Here is a 13,404-nt window from a genome sequence, read left to right as displayed (position 1 = left end):
ATATTTTTTAGTTCAATTTATTAATTACAATTTTTACCATGTTAAAAAATTATAATTTATATAAAATTATCTCAATTCAATAATTTAAACTATTAAATAAATTTTGAAAATATAATTTATATCATTTTCTAATATGATGAGGCAATATATCTCATCAAAGATAAAATCCTTTATTTTTTTATTTTAAAAAAATTTATAATATCTCACCTAAGATAAAATCACCATTTTTCTTTTAAAAATATACCTATTTTATATGAAATTAGTTGCATGTGGTGCATTTTGCTTTCGATTTTAAATGTTAGACTGTTTGTAAATAAGTTTTTCTTTATAAGAAATAAGTAAATATTATTTTTTTTTTATTAATGTGGGTGTCCGGGTCAGCTTGCGCGCACCTCGACTAATCCCACGGGCCCTGAAGTTAACGACCATGTAAGCCTCCAATGGCCATCATATGAGCAACCTAGGGTTTGAACCTGAGATCACAGAAGAAGCAAACCTCTTGGTCCCAAGTTTTTACCATTGTCAGTAGTTTTATATACACGCACACCATGACGTTGTCTACCGATTGTTTCTCTGTTTTTTTTTTTTTTTTCAAACCATCTAAAAGAAAAATGGTTACATTTTTAATATTTATATACATATGTTTGGGATTGTTTTTCCAAATCAAATTACTTATTTCATACTTTTACTTAAAATGATTTAATTAAAAGATACAATATATTTTAAATCTTCAAGAAAGATTTTAAAAATATATAAAAAATAACTGATAACGTTCTTGAAAATCACGTTACTACGGCATACTAGCTAACTCACCTTGTTGCGTTCTCCTCGGTCACTGGACAAAATACCGCAGGTTAATGACAATGTCGGATCCTACATTCTTCAACTGACAAAAGCATAACGTGATGCCCCCAACAGAATGATACTGTGTGTGTATATATATATATATATATATATATATAGGAGACAGGATAGCTGGAAAGAGTGCTAAAATTTCCAGATGTTCTGATTTATTACATTAAACCAATAAGAACAGATAAAAATTTGCTACCAACAAAAGAAATCCCAACACAATGGTGCCAGGGAACCCATCCATCACATGAATCCCAGAACTATAAAAATATTTATGGCTAAAAGCAGAAAAAATAAAAAATATACGATGAGGGGTCTCGAAATTTGTGATTCCACTACAACCTGCCCCGAGTCGCTTCAAAACATACAGGTCTTATGCCACAGCAGGCATGTCCTTCAGCCAGGCATCCAATGGCTTTCCAATGGTGTAAACAATAAAGCCAATTTGCCTCAACTTATCAACATCCACTACATTACGTCCATCAAAAACAAAAGCAGGCTTCTGCATATCATCATAGATCTTCTGGTAATCAAGAGTTTTGAACTCATCCCACTCGGTTAATATGCAGATCCCATGAGCACCCTTTGCTGCCTCATAAGCATCCCATACACACGTAACTTGCTTCATAGCCGTGGGGCTCGCTGGCTGAAGACGAGGAGGCCTATCCAATTCAGATTTGTGCATTGACAGATCCCTTTGAATCTGTTCCTGTGAAACCTGAGGGTCATATATGCTCAATATAGCCTTGTCACCCAACAAGCCCTGGCAAACACCTATGGCTGGGGTCTCCCTTGTATCACCAGTGTCTTTCTTGAAAGCAAATCCTAAAATTGCAATTTTCTTACCTGAGACTGTGTTGAACATGGAGGAAACCATCCGGTTCACAAAACGTGTTTTTTGGTACTCATTCACCTGAACAACCTGTTTCCAGTAGGTTGCAACCTCGGGGAGGCCATTGCACTCACAGATGTAGACCAGGTTCAGGATATCCTTCTGGAAACACGATCCACCAAAACCCACACTTGCATTCAAGAACTTGGGCCCAATCCTCGTGTCCTTTCCAATAGCATGGGATACTTGGGAGACATCTGCACCCGTGGCTTCACAGAGTGCCGACATGGCATTGACAGAAGAGATCCGCTGTGCCAAAAAGGCATTTGCAGCAAGTTTCGAGAGTTCAGCAGACCAGAGATTGGTGCATATGATCCGTTCCACAGGAACCCAATGGGCATATACATCTTTCAATGCTTGAATTGCCTTCTTCCCTTCCGGGGTCTCCCTGCCACCAATAAGAACTCGGTCTGGGTTGAAAAGGTCCTGAATTGCAGTTCCCTCGGCAAGAAATTCCGGGTTGGAAAGAATCTGAAAGTTGATGCCTTTGCTGTTGTGGGTCAAAATCTTTTCAATTGCTTCTGCAGTTTTCACTGGAACTGTTGATTTCTCAACAACAATTTTGTCAGTTCTTGATACATCTGCAATCATACGAGCAGCACTCTCCCAATAAGCTAGGTCGGCTGCTTTGCCAGCTCCAAGTCCCTGAGTTTTGGTTGGTGTATTTACTGATACAAAGACTATATCAGCTTCTGCCACATGCTTTTCCACATCTTTGCTAAAGAAGAGGTTCTTTCCCCTGCACTGTTTTACCACATCATCAAGGCCTGGTTCATAAATGGGAAGATGGTCACTATTCCAGGCAATAATTCGCGGCTCAAAAATATCAACAACCACTACTTCAATGTCTGGGCACTTCAGTGCAATCACAGCCATGGTAGGCCCACCGACATAGCCAGCTCCAAGGCAACAGATCTTCACCATATCTATATGTAATAGATAGCCTAAAATTAGAATTAAAATCACAATTCAGTGGAAGTGCACAATCACTTTTGCCTGATGATACAGGTAAGAGATCCTGGATACAAATTCTTCCTCAAATCTAAAATCAACTATTCAGTTAGAAAACTCAATGAGTACACGTGAACTTCGAAAACTAAAATCTTCATCCCATATCTCGGATCACACTATGACATGCTTTAGCATGCAATTAACATTCAGTTTGTTTCAATTTTAACAAGCTAGACTAATAACATGACTTACCTCATAGAGACATGGGGATTATAGACTCCATTACCTTAAAAATCAAAGATCCAACGTTGCCCTATAAAGCAAGAATTAAAAGTTTACGAATTTAGAGAAACCGGACAATTAAGTCCAACGTCTCCAAACTCTTCCTTCGAGTGTCAGGAATCTAGAGCAGGCATAGACCAATCATCCCATGAACAAAGATAAAAGCATAACAGATCCACCCATTATCAAACAGAATTGTGTGCTATACCCAAAACCAATGCCCATGAGCCAAAAAGAAACATGTGCACAAAGCAAGCAACGTACCAGATAAAGATCAGAGTGAAACTAAAACGGTTACCTTTGTAATCTTCTGGTTCTCAAAGTGAAATGGGGGAGGGGAGGGGTATAGACTAAGAAGAAACGGGAAATGCAGAGTAAGAGACAGAAAGGGAAGGCGAAGGCGGGAGCTTCTTCCGCCAAAGAATGAGGCAAGTGTAGAGGCTTGAGTTTACCTTGTATTTATTGTACTACTTCAAGATCTGTTTCCATGATGACCAAAAATAGCACTGACACGTTTCTACTTTAGATTTCTCCCATTTCACTTTAGCCACCTAGTTTTGCTCTCATTTATCTATCAATTATGAAAGCACAAGAAACCAAAAACAAAAATTCAAGAGAGTGCTTTCTACGATTTACTGTATCTTTTCTTCTTTCTTTTTTATGGTCAAACTGTCAAAACGTATATGTCACTCATGGTTATTATAAAAAAAATGCGAAATTGTGTATTCTATAAAAAAAAAAAATACAAGAAAAATAATTGTATAAATTCTATTTCAAGCGAGGTAAATTTCACACCCCCATCATTTTACTGAGGCTCCGACAGTGCGATCTGTATTGGGAAGTAATTTTGGTAAAAGTTGTCGTCGCTTCTACTGGCACGTGAGGATTAATTATTTTTTCTTTTTTAGAGAGATATGACAACTTGAATATATTTCCTAGAGGTTACTGTGTGGATGAATCTTATAAATCTTCTTAAATATATTCATGGACTAAGGAAGTATATGGATGTGCTCACACACGCATAAGCTCGTTTTCGTAGACTTTATACACACATATTATATCCTTGTATTACATTTTAAACAAAAATATATAAACGACAAACTCTAGCAATCAAATGATAATCTTTTTTTCAACAAAATCATTTCGAATTCGAGTTTTTTATGCAAGTATATTTTTATCAATACGTATGAAAATATATCCTGATAAATAATTTAAAATACAAAGCAAAATTCAGAACATATATACCTGTACTAACAAAATCATTTCGAATTCGAGTTTTTTTTTTTTTTGCCCCTCTCTTTGATGGTGGTGGCTCGAGGGGACTAGCCAACAAGTCGTGGTGGGAGAGATTGGTGGGTCTATGGAACCGAATGGTCATGAGTAGGATGGAAGCCACTTCAGGAAAGTATAAGATGGCAGTTAGAGATCCAGATCGGAAGGAAAGAGGTTGTCATGACCTCCAACATAAACTCATGCACAGTCTGTTCGAATGCACTTACTTTTTTTTTAATGCGTTATTAATCTAAACGTGAAAGACACTACAATTTAAATTAACTGAGAAGTGACAGAGACGAGCAGCAATGGACAGAAAGGGTTGGTCGTTGTTCAAGGAACTTGTTTAGGGAATTCAAGGTTTGGAATTTATACGAACCCAGATGTGCCATGTGCCATGCATGTGGCTGCTAATTTTGACATACAAGATGGATGGATAGACACATTAGAAAATAGAGACAAATAAAAAATAATAATTGATTAATATTATTGTACAAGGTATGACTGAATGTGTGTGTGTGTAGTAAGAAATAAAATAATGCTAACGAGACGTCCTAGTATACGTTATCGTTATAGACGGAAAATGGTAAAATTAATTATTTGCTACTCCTAATTAACAAGTTCAAGACAATGGCTGCCTTGGAGCACCCACGTACGAGCCATGATGATAAAGGTTCGGAGATGAAGTGAGAATATGCTCCAGCTTTCTGATCGCAGGCTCTCAAGGCTCCAAGCCAGATTGTGGCTTCATCTGTCTAATGTTAAGAGAAGAGAGATTTCTGTCCAATATTCAATGGCCCGAATCTTGTGGGGTTTAGTTTCTCTTTGTGGGCTCGTTTGGGCTTGTTGTTTATCTTTGATTCAAAAACCATGGATTTTGACTTCAATACTATCTTACAGGCCCATCTGTGTTCATTATCTTTTAGTATTCCGATCCAAACGGAGCCTAATATCTTAGGCAGTAGATAAAAAACACAAGATGATAATCTTTGGGTGCCAACCTATTACCCACATGGTAAAATCAAGCCATCTTCCGATGGCAATAAATTAGACTGAGATCTTTTCAAAAATTTAATTTTTTTTATTATTTTGATGTTTTATATCAAAACATAAAAAATATTTTTTTAATATTGTTTTTAAATAAAGAACATTTAAAAAAAAAAACATGTAACAAGAGAGGAAAAAGGAAAGGAAGAGAACCTGGAATTTAAACGATGTAGCCTTATTGACTGTTGAGGCTAGACGCGGGAAGTGTCTATTTATGTAGTGGATTTTTGTCGGAACCCACGTGGCTCCTTTCCTCGTACGGCGTTGGAATCCTTGTTTTAATCGGGTTTGGGATAAGATAAAGTGAACATTTTGGTACCTCTTTTTATAAAAGTTTTTAGTAACCGTCACTTTTTTATATTTACATTTAAGTACATATATTTCTTTTCTTTTTTCAAATAAGTCTATCTTTTTAAGTGTCTTATCTCTATTTTCTTTTCAATTAAATACTTCTCTTATAACTTATAAAATTGTCCAAGATATATCCTTTAAATCGATACAAGTCATCTTTATCGGAACCTTCTGTTAAAAAAATAATAATAACGAAGATGTAAATAACGATAAAGAAGGCATAATTTGCCTTGATTAAATACTTTGATTGAAATGATTAAAATATACCAGCACGATAAAGTAGCCAAATTCCATCCGATATTCAAACTGCCTACTGCCGCGACACAAACTCTAGCAGTCGAAAATTTGCATTTCTCTCCCAGCATTGAGGACGAAACCGTACTTAAATTGACATGTCTTATAAGTTATATAACATCTTGTTACAAAATTACGCTTGAAGAAAATTAAGACATGTAATTGTAAATCTGTGTGTGAGGGTGTCTGCATTTGCCCATTCAAATCTTCATTATTTTCTCCGCTTTAACTAGAAGTCAAGAACTTTTTGAACCATTGTACGGAATCCTTGGGGTACCTCTTCAGCTTGTCCTTGTAATCCACAAAGTAGAGACCAAACCTTGAAGTGTAACCAGCTGCCCACTCCCAATTATCCAAAAGAGACCATACAAAATACCCTTTCACATTGCAGCCATCTTCTCTGCGATAACAAAAACAATAGATTATTAGTTTGCTTGCAATACCATACTATCTCAGGAACATACATGTGCCGAGGCATGTAGGCGAGGGATCCATACTTGATAGAAGCTAGCAGGTTTGTCAGATAGTCATTGTGGTATTTGATCCTTTTCCCGTCCTTCAGAGCATCTTTAATGGGGGTCAAGGCGTTATTTGGATCGTCCATCCCTGAGAAGACCACAGAAACAGAAAGATTTACGGTTTTTCTTTCATGACAAGGCTTTATAAGGGCCCAGACATTCTTCATAATTCGAGATGAAGAAAAGAAAAGGTAGAGATCAGTTTCTATAAAATCATAACATGTCAATTGCATTCCAATTTTAAAGATAAATCGACACATCAGTTTATACAAGAAGAGAAACACAGAGAATGCCTTTTAACAGAACCCTATGATTATTCAGAAGATTACCATTTTCAGTTATAATGACGGGAGGATTCCCGTACTTTTGCCTGATGTGATTCATTAAGCTTCTCATCCCTTGAGGTACTATGTACAACCATATAGAATTCGCCTGCAGTTTTAGACAAGTGATAATGAATAGTTAGAAACACAGAACCCCAATGTGCTGCCATAAACGAGAGTTGAATATCAACGAACTTTTCTGTATCGGAGAATGAATAGACAAATTTCAATCCAGTGCAACTGGATTGAAGAAAGAAGAACGAAATCAGAAACAATGAACACTCATATGCTACTAGCTTGGCCCTGCATTTTCTTGCTTCTAGTTTTGAATTCGTATCGTATTGTTACTTGGTTTAAATGATGGATCATAATATTTCAGTTCAGAGAGTTGCATACCCGGTCTCCAATGGGCTTCTTATTTTCACCGAATGCTGAAAAGAATGAAAGCACACATATTACAACAGTTATTTACGATTTTTTTTAAAAAAATTACACTGCTGTTTCACTATTTCTACTAGGTAAAGGAAATAGTTGAAAAGAAATTATTTCGGAGGATTTTTGTTAACTCACGAAGGGTTATGGCACCAGAGTCCGCGACAGAGTCATTAAGGACTTTGCCAATTACATCGCCAAGTAGAGAGTCATTGCTTCGTGCATAAAATGTTGTGTAGTGATTGATACCAACAAAATCCAAAGACCCTTTAACAAGAGCAGCATCATTTTCGGTAAACTTCGGCAGTCTATCTCCGACTCTGTTTCTCATTGAGATTGGATAGTCGCCTAAGATCAAAGGTTCAATAAACCTGGAGGAAAAGTATAATGAATCCACAAATTAATATGGACATATTTTAGATATGTGCTACTTCTGTACTACATGAATTAAGCTTGCATGACTGCGTGTGGGCCTCAATTCTGATTGTGATTGGCTGTTCATAAGTATATTTATTAGAACCATAACAAATCGAGGGCATGATCTGGTCAATGGATAGATCATCAGCACTCGACTACCAGAAATTAGAGAGCGATCAATTCTTAATGTTTCTGAAACGGCCAAAAGAACCATCTCTCTCTCCTGTATAAGCTATTGAGAACCAAGAAAACTAGAACACGTATACGTGATTATAGATACCAGCCAAGCTGAAAATCCTGGGCTCTTTGGGCTGCTTCGATGTCTTTCGTGCTGTTCGTTGCTGGTTCAAACCATATCACATCAAGTGATATGCCCACACATCCTTGTTGTTTTGCCTGAAAATTTTCATATGATAAGAACACAAAATGAAAAAATAAAGGACAAAGGCAAGTTGTGCACCCTCGCAGCTAAGCTCAGGATAATATATATTTGCCTTTTACCTCGTACTTTTTCCTGTAAATATCTGCGGCAGTCCCGTGAGAAAGAAGCATGTTGTGGGCGACTATGTAGGGCTCAGTTGCTGAATTTCCAGCCCGGCAGAAGAGGTGGAGGAGGATAGAGCATCTTCCTGGAGCCTGGAGACCCACATCATAACCCTGAATAGCAACTGTATGAGGCTCATTGAACGTGATCCAATTCTTCACCCTGTCACCATAATTCTGAAAGCATGTGTCTGCGAATGTTGCAAAGTCCTTTCTGTAAATTAGAGAGATCATCTTAACCACCAAGATCATAAAGGTAATTCTAATTGCAATTTTGCAAAGTATAAGAACAATCTTTTACATGATCTGGGGGCTGAGCCATCCATTATATCTGTCGTGCAAGGCTTGAGGAAGATCCCAATGGAATAGGGTCACATAAGGCTCAATTCCTGCGTACGTTATGGAACATAGGCAATCTTTGACTGTTAAAAACTATATTAAACATCACTAACCAGTGACAAAGTTGAAGAATGTTTATTATGTTTACAAGCTATTGAGTGTTCTCAACATGGGACAAGGATACTTTAAGCTACATGATTTTCGTAGAACTCTTTCCTAGCTCCGAAGAACATGAATCTCGCTAGAGGATGATTTGATGCAAAGGTTTACCTTGAGCAAGTAAAGCGTTGATGAATTTGTTGTAATGATCAACTCCTGCCTGATTGATTTTCCCTGTTCCATCTACATAGAGACCACATCATTATTCCATGATATCACCCTCAAAAATGAATAACTGTAATTCACCAAAAAAAGAAGGAGGTAACTGTGCTGTAAACTTACTGGGATATATTCGAGACCAGGAAATTGAAAATCTGTAGGCATCCATTCCCATATCCTTCATAAGTTTTATGTCTTCCTGTTTCCAAATAACCACTAAGTAAATTGTTAAGATATATCTATATCTATAGTAAAATGTTTCGAAAAGCTAAAGAACACGTAGTATAATTGCTGGGTTCTTTTTAAAAAAACTTTATGCTGTACCATACCATGATTGACTTTCATATCTAAAAGTAATATTTAGTAGCTCAAACTTTCATAAAATGGGGGATTCATATGAGAAGACGTACATCAAAATGGTGGAATTGATCCACAGCCACATCGGCATTGCTGAAATCAATTATCTTGCCTGCAGGACCAATAACTTGATAAGCTTACTTACAGACATATCAAAGATTTTGAAACTACAACTTGACCTGACAACTCTCAACTTCAGAGCTGGTTTCTGAACTAGCTTGAGAAGCAAATTGCTACCTGACATTGCACAATTTTGCTTTATGCATTCAGCTACTACCTTGATGGGTGCAAGGTCAAACACTTTTACATGTTTAAAGCAGATATACAAAATGCAACGAATAGAAACCCCATATCATCTGATAGCAAGTTTGAACAAAAAAGCGGCAGTGGTTTTATGCAGACTCGGTACTTGATACCCAGGACTACTCTACTTCTACAACTAAAATTTGATTCAGTAATTTAAACTGAAATAGTACAGTAATAAACCAGGCACATGTCAAAGGATCTTCTTGCCAGAAAAATATTTCTTTTTTTGAGGGGTGGATATTCTCTGGGATGTGTTTAATTACCTTGGCTGTTAAATATACACATGCTAATTATGGAGTGGCCTTAGCCACTCTGAAAATGAAATAACAGATAAGTGCAGACTTATTATTTTGCTTGACTTGCTTCTTATGTTCAGGTTTCCAATGCAATGAACAATATTTCCATTAAATTATAGCTTTAAATTGATGCTGATTAATTTCTTGTGCAGTAATTATACCATAAGATTAGTTCAAATGCTAGAAAATCAGCTATTCCTATCAATGTTCAGACAGTGGACTCTGTTGCTGGTGATGAAGTATTACCAAAAGTATGTGAAAATTTGTCCCAAACACTCGGTCCCCTTCCACCCTCCTTCACCGCTCCTTCATACTGTAAATAAAATAAAATTAATTTTAGTAGAAGCAGTAAGTTGAAAACATCAAGCATTCTTCATGGCCTTTTTGCACAGCAGGGAGTTTTCTGTGTAAGAAGCAACATTTGCTGGAGCCGTCGTTCCAGCTCACTAAAACACGTCCGACAAGATACGGACAAATCATATGTGTGAAAGCAATATCCAAGAAGAAAAAAAGTAATCTAATTTCCGACAGGTTTTCGTCCAAAGATTCGGCCATTTTTAACTTATTCAATTTCTGTACACAATGATTAAGTCCGGATGCCATACTGAAGAACATAATTGGTGGTGTGATCAGCAGGCCAGCTCACTAAAGATTCTTAATGTTTGACTATCTTTTTGTTCCCCTTTCCTAATTAGGACAGTTGATTTAACAGATTGCTAGAGTCTGAACACGTTAGGGCTCGTCTAATTTCTTCGTCTAAACAGTACATCACATCAGTCAGATAAGTGATGAATTGTTATTTTATCTTCCCATGTGTTATATTAACCGTTGGATCTGCAACCCTATTTACGTGGGGAAAACTCTAATACTCCATGACATTTATTTAAATCACAGATGGTAATCTTGACCGGGGGTTAACATGCTCAGATTATTCGCGGGCATGTTTATCTAGGTTAATTATTTTTTTTAAATGTCAAACTATTTATTTTGATTTTTTTAAAACCATTCAAGTATCTAATAGGTTACGGGATAATCTGTTTAATAATTAACTAAATTAAATCAGGTTAATTTTAAATTAATACTTTTTATATCTAACTCAAGTTAGAAATGTATTAATCAAGTTTTAAATTTACATGTGGGTTGGAATTTAACAAGAATGATTTTAATTTAATAACAATAACATTATAGTTAATACAATTTTCATTTTTCCTTTCCTGTAGCGTTTCTATTTTTTTTTTTAATCAAGTATATATTACAAGCCATCTACGTTAAGCCATCAGGCAAGCATCACTGGGAGAGCCTGCTTTAAGCATGGGAGGGAGGTTAGTTTAATTTTTATTGTTGAACTTTAAACTAAAAAATAACACGAACACAATCTCGACAATATTTTCTTTCCCTCTAAACGTGAACGGGCTCTCTTTTTAATTAAAAAAATAGGGAGAAAAAAAAAGGCAAAATGTTAATTAACGAACAAAAACAGGCTCAGCAGGCTTTTTAAAGTAAAAGGTATAATCAATTAGAAGATAAAGAGACGAACCTGGAAAGCAGAAGAGGCCGTCCCAAAGACAAACCCTTTCGGAAAACTTGCCCTGTTAATCTGTGACAAGCATGTCTGGATCTGAAAAGCTACTGACACTATTATAACCAGGGCAATGCCTCTTCTCAGTAGCATCCTGATTCCTTTATTATCGATCTTTTGATACAGAAATCGATCTGGTTAATAATGATCGACGGGGAGTATATATACTGCTTTAGAGACACGCATACAGAGAGGGAGGGAGGGAGGGAGAGTTTCAAATCTGCACTGAGACGAAGAAAGATTTGGGTTTACAGGGAGAAGGAGATGGTATTGATATTGACTGGGATGCGAAGAACAATAAGTAATATATATAATGCAGCAAGAGCTAGAAAAAACGTGTATGGAACTAGCTAGCCACTGCTAACTAAGACTAGTAGTTTGGATTTATTATATAGAATTGGATATAGATTAAAAGGGACCAGACGATCAATTAATCACGACACAATATGAAATGGGATGAGAAAAAAACGGAGGTATGTGAAAGGTGATGATGGGATGGTGCTGCAGGATGTTTGAGTTTTTTTACGGTGGTGCGGATTACGAGATAGGATAGTGGTGGGGTGTTGACCACTGGTTTTTTGAAGGCCTGCATTCACACACATCTGTGTAAATTCCACAGTAACCATACATTGGATTTCCTTTATTGTAATTGAATCCCGGGTTGCTTTCCATGATTGCTTTTCTCCTTTAATGTTTTTCCTACGTTCCTTTCTTCTTCTTTTTTATGATTACGCTGTGGTACTGTTGGATTGTTGATGCTACATATTCCCACGTTGATTTCCAGGGAATTTGAATTCTCGTGATTTTCCCTTTAGCTACCCCACCCATTAATTACAAGACACGGGGGAGGGAGCAGTGATCCACTCATTATTAATCATGCTCAGTTGATGGCCAGTGGGTCGTCTTCTCTTTTCTCTGTGTTCTCACTTGAGTCACTTCTGGGCTCTAGCACTTCCAGTTCATGGCGTTAAAGATTTGAGTTTTCTCTATGGTTGGACCTGGACACTAACCGCGTTAGGTCCACACACCACACTCCACGCTGCCGAGTATATGCCAAGGGACATTCTTTTTCTTCGTTTTGCAATTTGAAAATGTTAGGATATAGTGCCACAATTGATGTCATGTATTAAGGCTTTCTTGTTCCACTAAAATTAACAAGTGTGCTAAAAAAAATTACCATTTAATGTCTATAAAAAATGTATAATTATTTGAGAACAAAGTAAAAATATAGAAAGAAAAGTGAAGAGAAAAAAAAAAAAAGAGAAGCTGTTGTCATGGGCAGCAGTATATATGAATTGGAAGTTGAGTTAGAGTAGATGTAATCCTTCTTTTTTATATATTTGTTTTGTGTTTTTTATTTATTTATAGTAATATTAACCTCTCCCGTGAACGTGGGTAATTTACCGAACTACTTTAAATATTGTATTAGTGTGTTTAGTCTTTAATGGACAACTATCAATACATCATCAGTCGGATTCCCCAACAGAAAATTTTCCTATTAATTTCTTCTTCTTTTTTTTTATTTTTTAATTAAAGATAGTCATGAGCGGGCTATCATGGATATATCTGGTTTTATATTCTTGGCATTCTTAGATACTTTATCAACCTAAAACTTACAAAACTTCTGTTAAGATCTCAAGGAAGCAGGTTTATTAAAGCGTCCATAAATTAATAAGCAATTTCTATACATATTATTACATTTGTTGTTCTTTTCAAGAACACTATAACACTCCAGTTTTTCTTTTCCGAGGAAAGAAAAGTAATATTTCTTTGGCTGTTTAAAACAAAGATTATATTTATTATTTTTTCCTCGAGGGGATTAACTTATAGATTGGAGATCAAACATTTTAATCATAAGACAACAGGTCTCGATGCTGCCAAGAGAATAATTTGTATTCCACACATAAAAAGAACAAGGCAGTTGATCTAATAGATGATCGTCCCTACGCACATGCCTACTGCCCTCCTATTTCAAAGGAGTTCAGTTCAAAACTTCATTTTATTCCGGCGATTCCTGCGATTGTTTCAGATACAT

General features: G+C 36.3%; 2 protein-coding genes across 5 annotated transcripts; both read right to left on the bottom strand.

The window, feature by feature from the left end:
* Positions 1–985: 985 nt before the first annotated feature.
* LOC118062361 (UDP-glucose 6-dehydrogenase 5) lies at positions 986–3,581 on the bottom strand. 4 transcript variants are annotated; one of them, XM_073410806.1, is made up of 3 exons: positions 3,348–3,474; positions 3,276–3,307; positions 986–2,670 (listed from the first exon to the last, which is right to left on the bottom strand). In XM_073410806.1, the coding sequence occupies exon 3, from the start codon at positions 2,666–2,668 to the stop codon at positions 1,226–1,228; it is 1,443 nt and encodes a 480-aa protein (XP_073266907.1). In that variant the 5' UTR covers positions 2,669–2,670; positions 3,276–3,307; positions 3,348–3,474; the 3' UTR covers positions 986–1,225. The 4 variants fall into 4 exon arrangements, with proteins under 4 accessions (XP_073266907.1, XP_034931969.1, XP_034931968.1 ...); XM_035076078.2 differs by lacking the exon at positions 3,276–3,307 and having other exon boundaries at positions 3,430–3,581; XM_035076077.2 differs by lacking the exon at positions 3,276–3,307 and having other exon boundaries at positions 986–2,688; positions 3,430–3,575.
* A 2,270-nt stretch (positions 3,582–5,851) lies between these two features.
* Positions 5,852–11,899, bottom strand: LOC118062360 (beta-glucosidase 40). Its single transcript, XM_035076073.2, has 13 exons — positions 11,328–11,899; positions 10,037–10,103; positions 9,242–9,300; positions 8,955–9,030; positions 8,784–8,855; positions 8,476–8,563; positions 8,133–8,388; positions 7,912–8,027; positions 7,353–7,585; positions 7,179–7,213; positions 6,789–6,891; positions 6,439–6,547; positions 5,852–6,341 (listed from the first exon to the last, which is right to left on the bottom strand). The coding sequence occupies exons 1-13, from the start codon at positions 11,460–11,462 to the stop codon at positions 6,167–6,169; spliced, it is 1,524 nt and encodes a 507-aa protein (XP_034931964.1). The 5' UTR covers positions 11,463–11,899; the 3' UTR covers positions 5,852–6,166.
* Positions 11,900–13,404: the final 1,505 nt, after the last annotated feature.

This window comes from Populus alba, chromosome 8, assembly GCF_005239225.2.
Source record: "Populus alba chromosome 8, ASM523922v2, whole genome shotgun sequence".
NCBI lineage: Eukaryota > Viridiplantae > Streptophyta > Magnoliopsida > Malpighiales > Salicaceae > Populus > Populus alba.
The sequence above is the reverse complement of the archived record's forward strand: the minus strand, read 5'-3'. Positions and strand labels throughout refer to the sequence as shown.